The sequence below is a fragment of the Pangasianodon hypophthalmus genome, chromosome 4 (genome assembly GCF_027358585.1).
Source record: "Pangasianodon hypophthalmus isolate fPanHyp1 chromosome 4, fPanHyp1.pri, whole genome shotgun sequence".
In the NCBI taxonomy this organism is placed as follows: domain Eukaryota; kingdom Metazoa; phylum Chordata; class Actinopteri; order Siluriformes; family Pangasiidae; genus Pangasianodon; species Pangasianodon hypophthalmus.
In genome coordinates, this window is record NC_069713.1 from 27,685,528 (window position 1) to 27,704,578 (window position 19,051).

Below are 19,051 nucleotides of genomic sequence, written 5' to 3' on the forward strand. Positions count from 1 at the left end.
GTTTTGTTTGCTTCTCTGTTGTTTTGTTCTCCATTAAAGAGGTTCGGCATTTGCATCTGTCTCCATGAACTCTCCTTACGACAGAATGCTCCAACCACATGTGGATGCAGCAGAACAGGCATGGCAGTAGTTAATCCTTAGCCCAACTCCGCCTTAGGGAAGCCTGACTCCGGCTTAGAGAAGAGCTTGATAAGTGGATTAACTTCTTAGATAAGTGGGAGAGATGGGATGAGGAGAGGGCACGAGCCCAGAGCGGGGGGGTCTCGCTCTTGCCCTCCCTCCCTGTCTTGCTGAGGACATCGCCCCTCCACCCCTGCTCGGCTGAGGACGCTGCTTCCCCCTCTGGCCTCGCCGTGGTCACTGCTTCTCCCTCTGGCCTCACCGTGGTTGCCGCTTCCCCCTCTGGCTTTGCAGTCGTCGCCGCACTTCCCAGGGGCCAGGTCTTCGTAAGTTTGGGCGCTTCAGGAGCCGTGCTTTAAGGGGGTGTTGTATCATGGCCTCCATAGACAATTCCTCCCTAGACCACTAGTGGGCATCCTCACCTTTTGAACTTCTTCTTTGGTTGTCTGCTCCATTTCCTCCCTTGATTATGCACATCTGTTTTGTGTTTCCCAATCAGCCTCCATATTTAAGTTCCGTGTTTTTACTTCTTGCTTTGTTGGAGCATTAAGCTTATGTTTGTGTCTGTGTTACGTGTGTGGTGAGATTATGGTTACTGGTTGCACTGTTTATAGTGTTTATGTTCTAGTTTAAGTTTTGCCTTTTACAATAGAAACGTTAAACGACTGATAGTATTATTCAGGGATGCAAACATTTACATTATTCACATAATGTAATGTGTTATCGTCAGTGTGACGAGACAAACACTGTTAAAACTGAAGCGTCGCTCAACTTCTGTGAACAGTAAAGTCTTCTTTGATTTGATTGCATTTTGATTTGATGTCTATGGTGGTTATGGTGGACATAGGGGCATGTCTGTGGTGGTTACAGCCCTGTATCTGTTGCTTGTAGGTTAATGAGGTTACAGTTGAGATTGACATTGAACGTTAACCGATCATGCGCACAGCGTGCTCGTAAATTGTTTGTTATTTTGAAACCTCCATCCAGTAACACTAATAATTACTACTGTAGAAATAATAATTATGGATCAATCGAATAAATGAATGGGATTTGATAAGATGGTTTAAAAAAATAGAAGTAAAAACTGTTGAACAGAGGCTCCCTAATCACTGTGGTCCCATAGGCTACAATCTAGGTTAGCCTGTGCATTAATCTGCTCCTGATTCTTCAGTAAGCACTTTATCCTGGTCAGGATCATGGTACACGGTGTGCATCTGTATATAGAGGAGTGTTTGGGCTCCATTGAAAACTCTGAGGTGGCATCTTATCAGGATAATATCAACACATAAATGCAAATTAAACTGCGTGTGAACAAAGTTAAATGTTATCGAGTTTAGCTAGTTGTTTGAAAGCCCAGTGGTGTCCAGTGTGTCTAAACAGCAGTTGATGCAGACAAGCATAAAGCTATTTCAGGAGTTGTTTATTCTCTGATATAACCATGAGACTGACTATCTGGCAAGCTAACATTAGCTACATCTGTTCATAACAGTAACTTGTAGAGTCACATCGCTACACTCATAGGTCATAATTAGCAGCTAACAAAACGCAAAAAATCTTATACCTGAATAATGTCACAAAATGGAGGCGGAGACAGATTCAAACGCAGGTTGAGCAGTTTAATGATACGTAGGCAAACAATCCAAAAACACTGGGCAATAACGTAGTCAAAAACAGCCAAAGATCAGTCTATAGGCAAACGGGACACGCTAGGTCAGGCAATAAACACAGGAACACAGGGCGCCGGGTACTACTGGTTTCAGGCGGGAGACGTGAAATGGTGGAGCTATGACGAGGGAGGTCTAGTTTGTAAGTTACCTCGTCGATTTGTTTGCAAATTCTAAAAGGACCGATGTATCTGGGGCTGAGTTTCTTGCGTGAGTATGGATGTCACAGGGCTCGGGTGGCGAGCCATACTCGGTCACCTGGTCAGTAACTGGGGTTCTATCCTCTGTGTCGGTTGGCATTGGCTTTGTAAGTCTATGCAGCTTATTCTAGTCTTTAATGAGTGCTCTCCCAAACTTGTTTGCTCTGCTGAAACCAATTCGTCTAATACCGGTGAATCAGTTGGGTTACCGTTCCAAGGGAATAGGGGAGGCTGGTAATCCGGGAGGCTGGTAATCCAGTAGGCATTGAAACTGTTTAAGTTGGGTGGTGAACTGAGGGCCCAAAGTAACGGAACACATGGTTAAACTAGAACTCTGCCGTGGAAAAAGCAGAGGGTAGATTAGGGAGAGATATGAGGTGCAGAGACTTCAAGAAAGTATGGTGTAGTATGGTGGTATGTAGTAGACTAATATGGTAGTCTTACCTTGGGATTCGGGCAGATCATTGAGGAAATTGATGGCAAGATGTGACCAGGGACATTGGGGTGTGGGCACCGGCATGAGCTTGCCAGTGGGCATAGTTCTATGAGCTTTGGCTTGGCTGCAGGCTGGACAGGAGGATATGGCATGGTGTACTTCAGAGAACATGTTGGGTCACCAGTGTTTCTCTTGTAGAAGGTGGTCGGTGCCTGGGTGTTGCATAACCATGAGTAATGTGAATGCTTGATGAGACAATGATTGAAATGAACTCACCGTTTGTGGCTGCTCTGGTTTTTGGCACGTTAGAGGGTACCACCCAATGAGATCGTTGGCCTGCCCGTAATAGAAGCAAAGTTGGTCTCTCTGGCGCTTATCTCTCTCTGCCTCATTTAGCCGAGTTCGCCCCAGCTGCGTGGGCTCTGCGGTGGTGCAGGCATTGGTGAAACCTCCTTCAGCACGAGTTGGTGGCTGGCTGAGAAGCAGACGATCGAGGCGGATGGCCAAGTCGAAGAGCGAGTCGAGTGAAGCTGCTCGTCACGGGTCGTCACGAATCGCTCATAGGATGATATGCGCTGTGTGTCGTGGACTGAGATGATGGCTTGTGAAAGGAGGTTAACCTTTGCTTTGAGTTCAGCGAGCTGCTGCTGATGTTCACCCATCAACTGCCCATGAGCCATAACAGCTTGCTGCCAGTCTGGTTCTCCTGCTGCATCCATTAGGAGGCAAAGTATTCTGTCACTATAAGCTGAGCGTATACTTTGTGAAGAGCAATTGAGAGAGTGTATGTATCGAGGCTGTGATCGTGTGAGAATTGGGAACAGGTGTGTGTTGTTAGAAGTCAGGTGACTGTGAATGAGGACGTGTGAGTGCATTCTGGGAAGTGGAGTCCAGTGTGGCCATATTTGTAGGTCGCGGTGACTGTTGGGAGTTTGTGACCTGGGTTGACCTGACAAATAAAACTAGAGATTTTTTTATATGTATAGTTCTGCTTGAGTTATAGTACAAAAATACTTGGAAATGTACTTAGGTATCAAAAGTTAAAATACTGTGAGTTTCTGCAGTTAATGAACAGTTTTTATTCAGGAAACCTGAGTGACTGCAGACATGAGTTAGCTGTTCATGTCTTCCCTCACACAGATCTCCTTAACAGAAAGAAAAAAAACATTTATATTGATGATAATAACACCATCTTTATAACAAATAGCAGCAATAACTAGTAGTCACAGTAGTTTTTTTTTTTTTACTTTACTACATTTACAAGCATGTGTGGAATTGAACTGGAAGTCTTGCACAAAAGGAGGAAATATGTGCTATTACTTACTTCCAGATTTTAAAATAAGGTGGGATCTTTTTGATGTCCCCTTCAGGAAATGCTCTTGAGAAAATGTCATGTTTAATGTCCCCATTTAAGCTGAAATGAGATTTTTTCCCTTGGTGATGCTGCTTTTGGAACATGGCCGTGGAGATTCTCTTCTATATGATGAAAAGAAGCAATGGAGTTGGGTGATCAAGCCTGCCTTGCAGCTCGTGTAACACTTCATCCTACAGATGTTTTATAAGGACCACGTTCTTCCACACCAAAATCTGCAAACCACTTCTCTATGGGTTTTGGTTGGTGCACAGGGGCATTGATCAGCTCCTATGGCAAACCAATTAGTTATTTAGTCAGAGCATTGTATGCATTTCTCATGGCTTTCACGTAGAATTCAAATATATGCATACAGCTGTCTTCCACCAATCATGTGATGCATTGAGTATGTATTGATAAGCAAAACAGTATACCTTGTTTTTCTAAAGAACTGCCTTACTCTCATGTGCATTTATCAACATGCTCATTGTGTAAATACTTTCATACAAATAACATAACAGGCAAATATATTCCACCATGCCTACTTCGATCAAAAGGTGCAGGCTATTTGTTGGTACCTCGAATAGTGATGGCTACAGCAGGGGACAGAACCTTCTTTATACAAAGCCTCACAGTTATGGAGCAGCCTTCCCATTAGTGTTTGGGACTCAGACACAGTCTCAGTGTTTAAGTCTAGGCTGAAAACATATTTGTTTAGTCAAGCCTTTCATTTTTAGGTAACTTTTAGGTAAAGGGGGAGTTCTGGTGGGTTCATGGGCATAGAGTGTTTTGGTGAACTGGGGTGTTTGGATGCTGTCATCCCCCCACTCTCACACGTTCACTCAGGTTTGTTGATGGTGAAGTGGCTGGCCACTTTATGATCCAGGGTGCCCTCATGTCTGTGTTACCTTCTGGCTCTCTCTTTTAGTCATGCTGTCATAGTTAGTCTTGCCAGAGTCCCTGCTTGCTTGATTGAACACAATGTACATTGTCCTTAACCATTACATGACAATAAGCTTACCTAATATTCTGTGTTTCCCTCTCTCTCTCTCTCTCTCTCTCTCTCTGTTGAGATACACATGCAACTCCTGAGATACCAGGAGTACTGACTCCTTCTGTGCTCCGGACCTGCCTATCCATCCTGATTCCCTACATCTGGTTGGAGTTCTCATCACTTGGAAACCACTCGCTGCTGCTGACGATGGCCCCATATGGACAGCCTAAATATACACTTAAAAACCATGAAGATGGCTTTGGACTGTAATTGATATGAACAGTTTTACTATGTTGGCTTAGGACTGCAATCACCATGATAACTTTAGTACTGCAATGGCCAAGGACAATCAAGTCTCCATCAGTAAACAGTTGATAACCATAATGAATTTCCTGGTTTCACAATTGTACTTTTTGACTATATAACACACAGTTATAGAAGGGAATTATTTGTAATTTCACTATCCAGTGTGACCCAGATAAGGATGGGTTCCCTTTTGAGTCTGGTTCCTCTCAAGGTTCTTTACTCATGTCCTCTCGGGGAGTTTTTCCTTGTCACCGCTGCCTCTGGCTTGCTCATTAGGGATCAACTTATAAATTTTAAATTTATACTCGGAATTTATATATTTCTGCTAAAAGCTGCTCGGAATTTATATATTTCTGTAAAGCTGCTTTCTGACAATGTCCATTGTTAAAAGTGCTATACAAATAAAATTGAATTGAATTGAATATACCGTATACTTTATCATAAATGTCAGTAATCTGGATTATAGTGCCACTAGAACTGATAACAGCAGAATCGTGAAATACAATTACTGAATTCAACAAACATAAACATAAAAGCTGCTCTCTCACACCTCTCACAGGGTGTCACATCAACCTATAAGAGATGTCCAGTTTACTAGTTCAATGGTGCAGCTCATCATCTATCAGCTGACAAACTCTTTTATGGTACTGTACAGGGAGAAGCTGAGTTCTACGTACAATTCAGGTAGATGTGACTTTTTGAGCTTCAGATTTTTTCCCCTCTGAGGAACTCTCCCCTTAATGAGAATTCCATGGTTCATGAATGCCTAAACAAGTGGACAGACTTGAAATCAAAATGGAATGAATCTTCCCCACATCAAATTATTTTGATGTTTAGGTTTAAAATACCCTCTCTACACATCCCTGCTATGAGTTATATGCTTAAATAAATCTGATTTTTGTTTTTTTGTTTTCAACTTTAAAGATCCTGATTTAGCTATCAAACTTATCACAATAATTTACATGAAAAGAAGTATTAATGTCTTCAGACTGACCATCATTGGGGAGGATTATGCTTGTACAATATAAATACAGGCTTTGTTTAGTTTGTTTGGGAGTCCTTTAAACCTCCATGCAAATCTATTCCACCTCTTTTCCCTTTTAAATAGACGATATGGTACCTGCCACCTTAGTGAACTGACTTAAAATAACAAGCTTAGCTGAGTACACAGTATCCCAGCAAATATTGACCAAACTCAGATTAAAAATTCTGATTCAGTCGTCTAATTAAAAAAAGCATGCAAAAAATAACATTTTTTTCTTTTAAAGCAGTGTGGTTTTAGAGGAGCTATTTTGTCATTTATAGTTTCTATATTTATAAAAGTACATCTTGAAAAATGTAATTAATTTGGAGGTATTGTAGACAGAATCACATGCAACTGGACTTTTGTGTGAAACATTCTGTTTAAATGGAAACTTTGTGTACTATACTGAAGACCACTATTATATATTACATTAAGACCAAAACTGCATTTTGCATGTAAAAAATTAAAATTCTATGTGGAACCTAATAAATCCACATTAGTACATTCATAGCACAATTTCTTTGCATGGTGAAGCCATAAATAATTAGGAAGATATTCTTGTAAAAATCCATTGTATAAAATGCAAACAAAGAGAATGTGAACAAAATTCTTTAAATTTGCTGGAGTAATTGAATAACCACTTATGTAAACTCAAACCAGATATGGTTTAAAAACAGTAAATTAATTACTAACCAATTAATCATCTACTATTACCATTAAACATTCACCGTGTGTCTTTAAATTGGCCTTCTGTTTAGAGAAACTTTGGTGACACTTTACTGTGGCAAACTTAGTTCCCTAAAACAGAATCTTGTGAAAACAACATACTGCAGTTCCTTTACATACAAATTTACGAAATATAGCCATTAGTAGGTTATAATACTATAATAGCCAGTGGATTTTTTAAACCTAGCTGGAAGGAGCATTGGAGTGATCCAAACTGCAATCTCATCCTATTTATGTACAAAATACACCATGCCATGTTCATGACTCGCAGGTAAAAACCACTTCTATATGATTCTTATATGTTTTTCTACCACTAGAACTGTCAGTCATTATGTAATCAGACATGCCCGCATAATTCAGGAAGAGGACTTTTATAGTTATACTGTAGTTTATAATTAAATCATAGTTAGGATATACAGTGGGCTCAGAAATTATTTAAAAACACTTACCTTTTTTGCCCAATTTAGTTTTTAATTTAGAATGGAGACGGCTCAATTTAGAGTGCCTTAACCAAGAGTCTAAATGAGAAATTTCTGTATTTTATTTTAAATAAATTTGAAAAAAATTCTAAAAATGTTTTTTCTTTGTCATTATGCATTATTGTTTGTGCAAACAAGTCAATTTACTCCATTTAAAATTCAGTCTATAATAAAATCGGAGTCTGAATACATGTATATATGTCTTGAACTTACAAGTGTTAATTTTTTAGGGTTGCAAAAGTATTTTTGTTGAACCATGTTGCCAGGAGGTTTAATTTGCTAAGAAAATGTATTCAAATTGTAAAGATGATTTTGGATATTTCGTGCTGTTGCTGAGGTTTTAAACAAGTTCTGTTTTTCCATAAACTACACAATGTATTGTGTTCACAAATATGGTGTATTTTTTCCATTTGTGTATGAGGATGATGAGTTATTATTTTCAATCAATTTGGATCTTTTAAAATAAAATGAAAGTGGAGATGGAAGTCAGTCCAGGTGATAGAAATTGTTACGAATATAACAGTTTTGCATAAAGTGTTTTGCAACCCAAGTGTTAAATGCTCAGTAGCTTTTCAGAAACTCAGGCGCTGACAGTGAAGAAGACAGATGTTTAGGAGAGTGGTCTAAGCGTAAAAAAATCAGACTATAGGTAAGTTTTTTTCTGCACACTAATAATTTTATTGTATGCATGTTGTGTATGTGAAAGGTTTCATACCTCTCTTTCTGTGATACAATGTGCTTTTTTTATGTGATATGTATGATATTGTAGTACACATTGCTGTAATGTCATGACTGAAGGGTGTGCTGAGGCAATATGCGGTGACATTTAGAGCAAATACAAATAAATAGAACATTATTAGAATACACACTACGAGATGGGATTACAAGTATGATTTCCTTTTTACCTTTATTTAATAGTATACTGTAACAAAAAAAAAAAAAAAGAAAAAGTTACATACTCTTAAAAAACTTTTTTTCTATTTGTCTATCTGTAGAAGTTTCTGTAAAAGAAGGCTACAGCAAGCATTTCAAGTTGAAATTGTATTGGGAGAACCATTTTTCTAAGAGTGTATCATTAATGTTATGTGCTGTGGATGATAAATAGATCATATAAAACATTTTATTTCCAGAAGTGGAATTGTCTGTAAATTATTATTTATTCGGTGACAAAGGAGCATTTCTTAACCACACACTAGTCTGCCTGCTAGCATATAAATCATTCACTTTAATGAAATTCAGGTTTTTAGATTTAATTTTTTTTTCTCAGCACATGTAATGGAATGTGTTCAAGAAAAGTTTGAATAAATGCTTTAGGTTTCTGTAAAATTGGATGATTTTTAACAAATACCATTCAATTGTCTAGAGAGGATATTAGACTTATTAGGTAAAGGTTCAAGGATATTAGATAAAGGTTCAATAGGAGAAACTAAAAAAAAGGAACAAGAAACAATGCTCTCTGTCTTTGAGAAAATCATTTAAGCTAGTGCAATTATAAATAAATCCCTTCTATAACTGTGTGCAATAGTGCAATTGTGTAACCAGGAAATTCACATGAAGTCTGTTTTGTTGAACTTATGCATTGTTCACTGATGGAGACTTGAGTGCAAAACTGTATTGCAGTCCTAAAGCTATCATAGCAACTGTACTCTTAAGCCAACATAGCATAACTGTTCATATGAATTGTGGTCCAAAGATATCTTCATGGTTTTTAAATGGTACCATCCTCAGTAATCTCAGTGATCTTCAGGCTGTCCATGTGGGTCCATCCTCAGCGGCAGTGAGTGATTTCCAATTGATGAGAACTCCAACCAGAAGTAGGGCATCAGGATGGATCAGGCAGATCCAGAGAGCAGAAGGGGTCACTACTATCTCAGGAGTAGCATGTGTAGCTTGACAGACAGAGAGAGAGAGAGAGGAAGAGAGAGGAAGAGAGAGGAAGAGTATTAGGTATGCTTATTGTCCCATAATGGCCAGCCACTCCACATAAAGTGGCCAGCCACTCCACCTTCAACAAACCTGAGTGAACACGTGAGAGTAGGTGGGTGACAGCATCCACACATCCCAGTTCATCACAACACTGTATGCCTGAGAACTCTTCAGATCTGCTCCTTTACCTAAGAAAAAACTATTCATAAAAGGCTTGACTAAATAAATGTTTTCAGCCTAGACTGAGACTGTGTCTGAGTCCACACTAATGGGAAGGCTGCTCCATAACTGTGGGGCTTTGTAAGAGAAAGCTCTGTCCCCTGCTGTAGCCTTCACTATTCGAGGTACCAGCAAATAGCCTGCATCTTTTGGTCAAAGTAGGCATGGCAGATTATAAAAGACCAAAAGTTCACTCAGATACTGTGGTGTGAGACCATTCAGTGCTTTATAGATCAAAATTAGTATTTTATAATCATGCAAAATTTGATTGGGAGCCAATGCAGTGTGGATAAGATAAGGTGGATGTGGTCATATCTTCTGGTTCTGGTAAGGACTCTTGCAGCTGCATTCTGGACTAACTATCTAGAGCCAGACAGTAAGCCATCGGTAACATCAGGAACAGCTAGACAGTAAGCCATCACAATAATCTGTGATCATCACTACATCATGTAGTGACATTGTATTTCTTAGCAATATTTCTGGGATGAAAGAAGGCTATCCTAGTAATATTATCTATATGGGCTTCAAATGAAATACTGGAGTCAATAATCAAACCAAGGTCTGATACTGGTGCACATGATGAAACAGAAAGGCCATCCAGAGTTAATATGTAGACAGAAAGCTTACTTCTAGCTGCATGTGGTCCTAGTACATGTGCTTCTCTCTTGTCAGAATTAAGTAAAAGGAAGTTAATAAGCATCCAGTGTCTAAAATCCTCCACACATTCCTTAACTTTATTAAGATGGTGTCTGTCATCTGGCTTTGCTGAAACATACAACTAGTGAAAGCTAATACCATGTTTACAAATAATTTTGTCCAGAGGTAGCATATTTAAAGAAAAGAGCAGGGGGCCTAAAACAGAACCTTGTGGAACACTAAACCTTACCTTAGTATGTGTAGAGAAATCACCATTTACATCTACAAACTGACAATGATCAGTCAAATAAGACCTGAGCCAGGAGAGGGCCGTTCTCTTAACGCCAACATCATTTTTTAGTCTATCAAGGAGAATGGTATGATAGCATGATCAATGGTATCAAAAGCTGCACTAAGGTCAAGCAACACAAGCAAGGAGACACGACCCTGATTAAAGGCCAGTGGTAGGTCATTTACCACTTTAACCAGCACTGTCTCTGTGCTATTATGAGGCTTTAATCCTCACTGATACATTTCATGAATGTTATTCCTATGTAGGTATGAGCATAGTTGTTGTGCTACAACCTTTTCTAAGATCTTGGACATAAGGGGGAGGTTTGATATTGGCCTATAGTCGTTACGAGTCTTGGCACTAGGATGTACAATAACATCGTGCAGGGCCTGCTTGTCTGAGAGAACAATATATGGTGTGGAGTTGAACCATCTCCGCACTTGGTTCCACTCCACACTACATATTGTCCTCTCAGACAAGCAGGGCCCAGTGCTGCACGTTTATGCTGATTACCTGCATGAGAGCTCTGCGTTATAAAAGCCTGTGCAGGTGGCTGCGAATTTGCCTGAGAAGGCACACGCAGCATTACAATAGTTGGACAGTTGAATGGGGTCAAGGTCAAGTTTTTTAATCAGGGGTTAGGTAACTGCTAATTTAAATGATTTAGGTACATAGCCAGTGCTAAGGGAAGAATTGATTATTTTTAGAAGAGGTTCGATTGCTTCTGGAATTATCTGTTTGAAGAAACATGTAGGTAAGTACACAAGGATCTAGTACACAAGTTGATGATCTTCATGAGAAAATTAGTGAAATTAGTTTGGTTTCTCGAAGGGGAGTAAAACATTCTAATCGTTGATCTGATTATTATATTATTATTTACAGATTTATTTATGAACCTGTCTGGATTTAATTTAATAGTCTGAATTTTTTGATATTTTAAATTTTGCCATTGAAAAAATTCATGAAGTCATTGCTGCTATATAATGATTTTGTGCATGTTTCTATTGTGGTCTTATTCCCTATCATTGTTTTAGTTAAATTTGCACGGTATTAAATAAGAATCTAGGATTATTTTTGTTATCTTCAATTAGTTTTAAGAGATACATTGATCTAGCAGCACTAAGAGATTTTCTATAGTTCAGCATGCTCTCCTTCCATACTGTTTGAAATACTACCAATTTAGTTTGACTCCATTTACGTTGTAATCTTCGAGTGGTCCTTTTTAAGGTGCGTGTGTGATCGTTATACCAGGGTGCTAGCTTTTGCTCTCTAATTATTTTTAAGTGGAGCTACCTTATCTAGCATGTAGCGGAACATTGATTCTAAGCATTCAGTTGCCTGATCAAGTACTTGGGGATCACATGGTGATCCAATCATAGTTGATAACTCTGGGAGATTATTGATAAAACTTTGTGCAGTACCTGACGTGAATGTACATGCGGTAGCGTGGCAAGGTGCATATATTACGATTAAGGTTATGAATAGATATGAATTAACTTTTTTTCTTACTACTCTCCAGCTAGTTGTCCATCATGAAGCTGATGCTTTTACATCTTCTGTGTCTGACTGGTAAGAACATACATATTTATAAACTATATAAAGTTTCTAAACACTATATATACAGGCGATTGCTTTAAGACACAGGAAGCCCAGCTAAAATTTCATTAAAATGCCCCTGAACAAAGAGTGTATATTATTCATCATTGGTGGAATTCACTATTTCAGTGAATCAAATGCTTAAATATTTCATTGCAGTATTGCGTTGTTACTTCATTAAACTCAAAATGTTTTTTGGTGAGTGGCAAAGCCTGCATGAAAATCTCCTTTGAAGCATCTCTGAGTGTTTATTACAAATTCAAGTACACAGTGTTTTAAAGGCATGAAAGATTAATGCTCACTGGACAACAGACTTATTGGGCAAATGACGTTTATAGGATGTTTATTCTCCATATGATGACAGTCACTGAAATGGTAATGGACACCAGTCGAAATCACTTGGAGCTGCTGTTCGTATTTGTCTCCCTTCAATTAAACCCTTGGCTAAAGGCATTCCAGATTGAGCTCAGATGCATCCGTTTTGCTTTGATTATCTTAAGAGGTCTCTAGAACCTGACTGTAATTCACCTGTGGCAAATTCAATTGATTGGATCTGATTTAGAAAAGAACACATCTGTGCACTGTGCACTAGAAATAGGTGCAATAATCATACTGTAATATTATCATAGTAAATACTAGATAAATCTGACTATATTCAAGACATTTATACTTGCTAAGATGACATTTTACAGTATGTGTGTAAGGTCTCACAATTCACAGTGCATATCAGACCAAAAACCAAGTACAAGGAACTCTCTTTGTGGGTGCAAGTCTATAACTAGGTGGTATTTCTAAATGGTAGCCTGTGAAATTAACTTGTCTTATTACATTAAATGTACCAGGACTTAACTTTTGTATGGGTAAGTTTAACTACAGATTCGAAGTGTCCAATGCCTAGAAAACCAAAGGTGCATTAACTAGCCCATATAGAATGACCAAATATTTATAGCATCCAGATGTAGTTATGAATGCTGCTATTGAGCAGAGAATGCACCCCTGCTTGAGTGACTCTTTGATGTACTCCTTCATAGCCTTGTTCTCTGGAGCAGAGAGAGTGTAGTCTCTGTTTCTGGAAAGGGGTGCACCAGATGGTATGACAAGGGAGAAAAAGACCAAGACATAATCTCACCTTTTGAGGAGGGCTGAGGGCTGAGAGGGCTTCTTAGTGGTACAAGGGAATGCATTTGGGTTACTTTTACATCTAAGAAGTTCCCTGCTGCACTGGAATTGATGAGTGCTGGAAAGCAGTTTAACTGCGAGCACTATGAAAAATACACAAGAACAGTAATTTTCTTATTTTCTGTAATAGGAGTGATATCTTGGTCTGGGCACATTGTGTGTTCCTGGGTCTTAGTGTGCATTCCACTCTAAAATGTCCTTTATGTCTGCAGTATATACACATGCTCATGTTTGTGTGGTTTCAAACAAACCAGGTTTTGTTTTGGGTAAGGAGAAAGCATAACCCCCTTGACAATGACAATAAATCTTGAACCTTGAACCTGGTCACAGTTCGCCTGGTTTTAATGAATATGTCTCTAACCTGCATCTTTTCTGGAGACTTGATGGTCAAATACTTCTCCAAACTCTTTCTTGAACTCTGCAAATGTTTGAGATAGCATTGCTTAGTCAAACATTTGAGCTTGGTCAAAAATGGTGATGCTCTACCGCAGAAAAGAAATAGAACTTGTCGGATTTTGTCCACATCTCTGGGGTGAACAGAGTGAACTTGCAAAGAGTAATAAGCATTGACCAGGAGAGCCAGATAGAGCTTTTGGGTAAACCAAACAGCTATAAACAAAAGCACGGCAAGAAAGAATGGCCCAGAACTTTTTAGAATAAGAAACCTTTATGCGTCATCCCAGCTTGTTAGGAAGTTGGGGTCGGAGCTCAGGGTCAGCAGTGATACAGTGCCCCTGAAGCATAGAGGGTTCACGGCCATACACTAATAATAGTACTTAGCATGGCTTCATGGTGTGTATGAGTGTCCATGTGCTTTATATATTATGGGAAAAGGAAATGAGTATGATAATGGAAGAAGAGTCCTAACCCTAAACCTTCAGAACATCACCGCATGGTTAATTATTTTCCTATAAGAGCATGCCTTGTAATGTAATAGTCCATGTATATTTAATCACCAGGTAGTTTTATCTTTTAGTCATTATAATTTTAGTCATACACAATGAAATTCTTTAATACTTTAAAACTCATTAATAAAATATTGTCAACAGGTTTTGTTCCAGTCATCCTGTCGACCATGACATTAAGCTCTTTCCTCATCAATAAAACCATGACATGGGCAGATGCACAAAATTACTGCAAGACTGTATATGTTGACCTGGCTATGGCTAAAAGTCAAACCTCTTTGCTGAAACTAAGAGACACATTAGCAAAACAAAATGTCACAGGGCCTGTCTGGATGGGACTGTACAATGACTTAGACACCTGGCGCTGGTCCTACAACAGTCGCCTGTTAAATAATATAACCCTAAGAATGTGGGCTGGTGGACAACCTGATAATCAGAACGGTCATGAATGCTGTGCTGCAATAGACAACAATGGAACGTGGTGGGATATGTCCTGCCTAGACGTAAACCCCTTCATATGCTATAGTGGTGAGTGCACGTCTATTTTAATTTGCTTTAGCCTTTCTTGGTCAAACTCTAGTTCCATTTGCTACACGGCCAGGTAGCCTAGCACAGTAGTAATGAAAGGAATGTGTGTGGGCACGTATCTGGCTCTTCATAATGAAAAAAGATGCCATAAAGCACACATCTAGCCAATGTCAATACAATTCATATAAATTGTAATGTAATTTACACCTCAGCAAGAGTTAAAAATATTTCAGTTGTTAATTACATTTCAGTTTAAAATAACAGAAAAATGCTTTCTACTCAGTTGTGGAACCATGGTTACATTTTAAACCTTCGTTTCCACTTCTTTATGTTCCAGACTGCCATGTTGGCTTCTTTAGGAAATAATATAGCCTGTATATCAACTTGAATAAAATTGATTAATAAAAGAATAATTTTTTGTTTAGTTCACTGATCAGTAATTTCTTTACCTATTATTTTCACAGCTAGTGGTGCAAACAGGTATGTTGGTTTCACTACTGTCATGAACTGGGCTGATGCTCAGGCTTACTGCAGGCAGTATTACACAGACCTGGCCAGCCCATTCAATGCCACAGATAACAGCCTGGTACAGCAAGTGGCAACAGTCCAGGGGTTTTCTTGGTTCGGTCTATTCAGGGACAGCTGGAGGTGGGTAGATGGGACCAAAGTTGGCCAACTCTTGTGGCAATCCCCACTGCCTGATAATGTTGATCCCCAGGAAAACTGCGGCACACTTAATGGCGGAATACTTGATGATACAAAATGCACCAACCAGTACTATTTCATCTGTGACATCAGTGAGTCCTTTACTTTCATATCTACACTTAGTGATCTGTTGTGAAAGTAAAAAAAAAAAAAATTATATTACCAATTATTCCTTTGTGCGTGTCTGTTTTGTCCTGCACAGTTCCAGTGGTGAAATATGCAGTGAAACTGCAGGTGAAGTCTGATCAGAGTGTGTTTGATCCTGCTGTGATTGCAGCCATTTTAGAGCAGGTAAGTCATGCGACAGCTCCAAATATTAATCCATAATATTTTGTTTAAAGTTCTTTTGTAATTCTGTTTAGTCACAGAGGTATTGGATAAAATATTTTGGATTCAGATTGCATAGCACTGTAGTGATAATATAACACTATGGTCAGGTGAAAAAAATATAACTTATTGGACAGATTCTAAATTTGAAACAGTTGAACTAGTTCCTGATAATCCTCCATTTTCATATCCATAATAATGATTTATAATTGCATTATCCAGTGTCACCCAGAAGAGGATGGGTTCCTTTTTGAGCCCTTTTGGTTCCTCTCAAGGTTTCTTCCTCTTGCCATCTCAGGCGGTATTTTCTCTCCACTGTTACCCCTGGCTTGTTCATTAGGGAACAAATAAATCTACATCCAGATTTCTGTAAGAAGCAGGTTTTATTATGCAGTAATAAAATAATAGCTCTGCTCTTCAGATCAAACAGAAACTGGATAAAAAGACCACTGTGTCCTGGAGGGTTCAGCCAGACAGAAACATCTTTCACAAGAAAATCCAGCCCAACAGGTTACCTCTAAATGCTCATTTTATATTCATTTTGAAGGAAACTGCATTTCTTTAAATGAAACAGTGGTGCATTTTCATGTGATATTAATATAGGACCATATTCAGTATTCAGACTTCAGATGTAACTACAGAAGTGCTATTTGTAAATTACATAAGAGTTACGCATGCAGTCCAGTGCCACTGTCAGGGCAGTTTGATGCAACCACAATATGTTATATTAAATAATTAATAATATTAATTAAAATGAATAAAATTCAATTTTTTTGTCCTCTGGTAAGAAGAGTTAAAGGCAGAGGTCTAGACAGTAGTGAAAAACTCTGTTTCAAAAAAATCTGGCAACCTCGGAGGCATGAACTACACACGAGTGATTTTAATAATCCAACTGCGGAGCTGAGAAAATCCACTTAAGCAGCTGCGTAACCAGACTCTGAATTCTAGGAACTTTCCTCGCATAAATACTGACGTAACTTTGATTTAATTTGCCGACTATGGATATGGCCCAAAGTCAGCTTGGCACATTGTTGAGTGCAGCACAAATGAACATTAAATTTCATACAATGATGAAAATGGCATTTATTATTAGTATATGCTAAAATTTTGAAATTGTTTGTATCTCATGATGTATACACTGCTAAAACCCTCTTGTTTCTGTTTTTTTTGTAGCCCTTGAAATTGCTTGGAAAATATGTTAACCTGTCTGTTTTACTCCTGCCTGGTTATCTGATTATTCCTCTGGTTTTGGGAATACTGTGATCATTGTTTTTGACCCTGACCCTTCAAAGTACCACAGGACCAGATGCTCTCTGAGGTCAGATGTTACAAAAAATGTTACAGCAAAACTCATTTTTACAGTTAATTTTTTTTGGGAAAAAAATGACTATATGTGGAATACACACACATGAAATCATGATTCCACATTTTCTCAGTCAGATCAGATTAAATATTTATTCATAAATATTTATCTATTTATATAATGTTATAACCTAAACATTTTATTTATTAACTTGTTTATTTCTGTGTCTCTTTTGTTTCTGATTTCTGTTTTTATAACTTTTTTTGTCCTCATTGTTTTTGTGAGAATTAGATACTGTAATGTACTGTAAATAATTAAACATGCAGACTTCTGGACCACAAAACGTTAGACATTTTTTAGGCAGGGTTTTTCTCCACCAATAAATAAAGGTGCCTTCAACTGTCAGTTTAAGGTCTGTTTTAATTTGTAATCTAGATGTCGATTGTGCTTTTTGTTTCATTTTATCTGCCTCCTGAATTCTGTTTTAGATCATTTAAATGAGGGTTGTGGTGAATGATATGTTTTCTGATGTTTGCAGAACTAAAATTAATAAACTTCTACTTATTTATCTTTAATATTCCACACAGCTCTGTTCATTGTGGGATCAGAGACACTGTGGGATCAGTGACTACCTGGCTTTTTTAAATAAAATCTGTGGTGTACTGGGTCTAGTGGTCTGAACTCCAGGTTTGATAAGCCTCTTCTCTCTTCAAACTGTCTGATGTGCCACATCCTCAAACTTTAGCCAGGGACAACTTTAACTGCAAAATAATAAATCCATGGACTGTCTAAATACAGATTTATTTTCTGACTGTCCAAATATTTGCCTATTTAATATGACAAAGATATCATATTAAAAAAGTAATATTCTGGCTATTTATTAGAACAATAGAGCATTTTATTCCTGAAATTTCCAACCACAGGACACAATACATATAAGCTGACATGGGTGTTGCTATGTGCAAGAAAACATGATGAAATGAGAAGCAGTGCCCTAAAGGTTCCCCTACATGTCGGAGAATGAAATGCAGTGCCCTATAGGCTCCCGTACATGTAAGAAAATGAGACGCAGTGCCCTATAGGCTCCCGTACGTGTAAAAAAATGAGACGCAGTGCCCTATAGGCTCTGCTACATGTGAAAAAATGAGATGCGCTGCCCTATAGGCTCCCATACATGTAAGAAAATGAGATGCAGTGCCCTATAGGCTCTGCTACATGTGAAAAAATGAGATGTGCTGCCCTACAGGCTCCCCTACATGTGAGAAAATGAAATACAGTGCCCTATAGGCTCTCCTACATGTGAAAAAATTAGATGCAGTGCCCTTTGGGTGCTCCTGCTCCATTCATTTTTTCACCTCTGTCCTTCAGACAGCCTGTCTGCCCCAGAAGGTGTGGCTTATGTTCTTCATTTTAATGTGTTAAGTGTGCCCTCTACTGGACACACACAGACACACATGCAAAAGTCACAAATTAAAAATTAATACAATTCTGTCTGATGAAATCTGCACACTAACATGGAAACATTTGAGATTTGGATTTAGAGCCTAAGGAGCCCTTCACCTGATTCTTGAAGAGCTCTCATGAGGAATTCTCCTGACCTAGAACTCCACAGTTCCTGAATCCTGAATCAGTTGATTTTTGTTGTTTTCTCCTTTTAAAAAATCTTGATTTAACTTTCTCATTTATTACAAAATCTGTATGGAAAGAACAATTAAACTGTTCATACTGACCATTAACATTGTCTCTTCTTATGAATGCACTGACTTTGTTTAGTTTGCTTTGTTTAGTCCTTTAAACCTACATATAGCATGCGAATCTCTTTCACTTCTTTTGCCTAACACTTTTAAATCCTTGTTATTTAGGTTCTTAGAGAGATGACTCAAAATAACAAGCTTAGCTGAGAACATTTATCAAAAATATTCCATGTCACACAAATATACATATAGACAGCTGTCCACCTGAAACAAGGGAAAGTCGATCAGAGAAAAGAGAGAAAATCTATCAGAGCCATTCCACAAGCAATGGGTATAGCCAATACAACAATTTGGAATGTCCTGAAAAAGAAAGAAACCACTGGTGTCCTAACAAACAGACGTCAAACAGGTCAACCAAGGAAAACAACAGAAGTTGATGAC

General features: G+C 38.4%; 1 protein-coding gene across 2 annotated transcripts; it reads left to right on the forward strand.

Moving 5' to 3' along the window:
- The first annotated feature begins 6,837 nt into the window (after positions 1-6,837).
- On the forward strand, positions 6,838-17,527 carry LOC113539948 (putative C-type lectin domain family 20 member A). Of its 2 annotated transcripts, XM_053233671.1 has the most exons (7): positions 6,839-7,949; positions 11,893-11,942; positions 14,198-14,581; positions 15,046-15,378; positions 15,489-15,577; positions 16,035-16,123; positions 16,787-17,526. In XM_053233671.1, exons 2-7 carry the CDS (start codon positions 11,906-11,908, stop codon positions 16,791-16,793), a joined length of 939 nt encoding a protein of 312 aa, XP_053089646.1. In that variant the 5' UTR covers positions 6,839-7,949; positions 11,893-11,905; the 3' UTR covers positions 16,794-17,526. The 2 variants fall into 2 exon arrangements, with proteins under 2 accessions (XP_053089647.1, XP_053089646.1); XM_053233672.1 differs by lacking the exon at positions 16,035-16,123 and having other exon boundaries at positions 6,838-7,949; positions 16,787-17,527.
- The last annotated feature ends 1,524 nt before the right edge of the window (positions 17,528-19,051 follow it).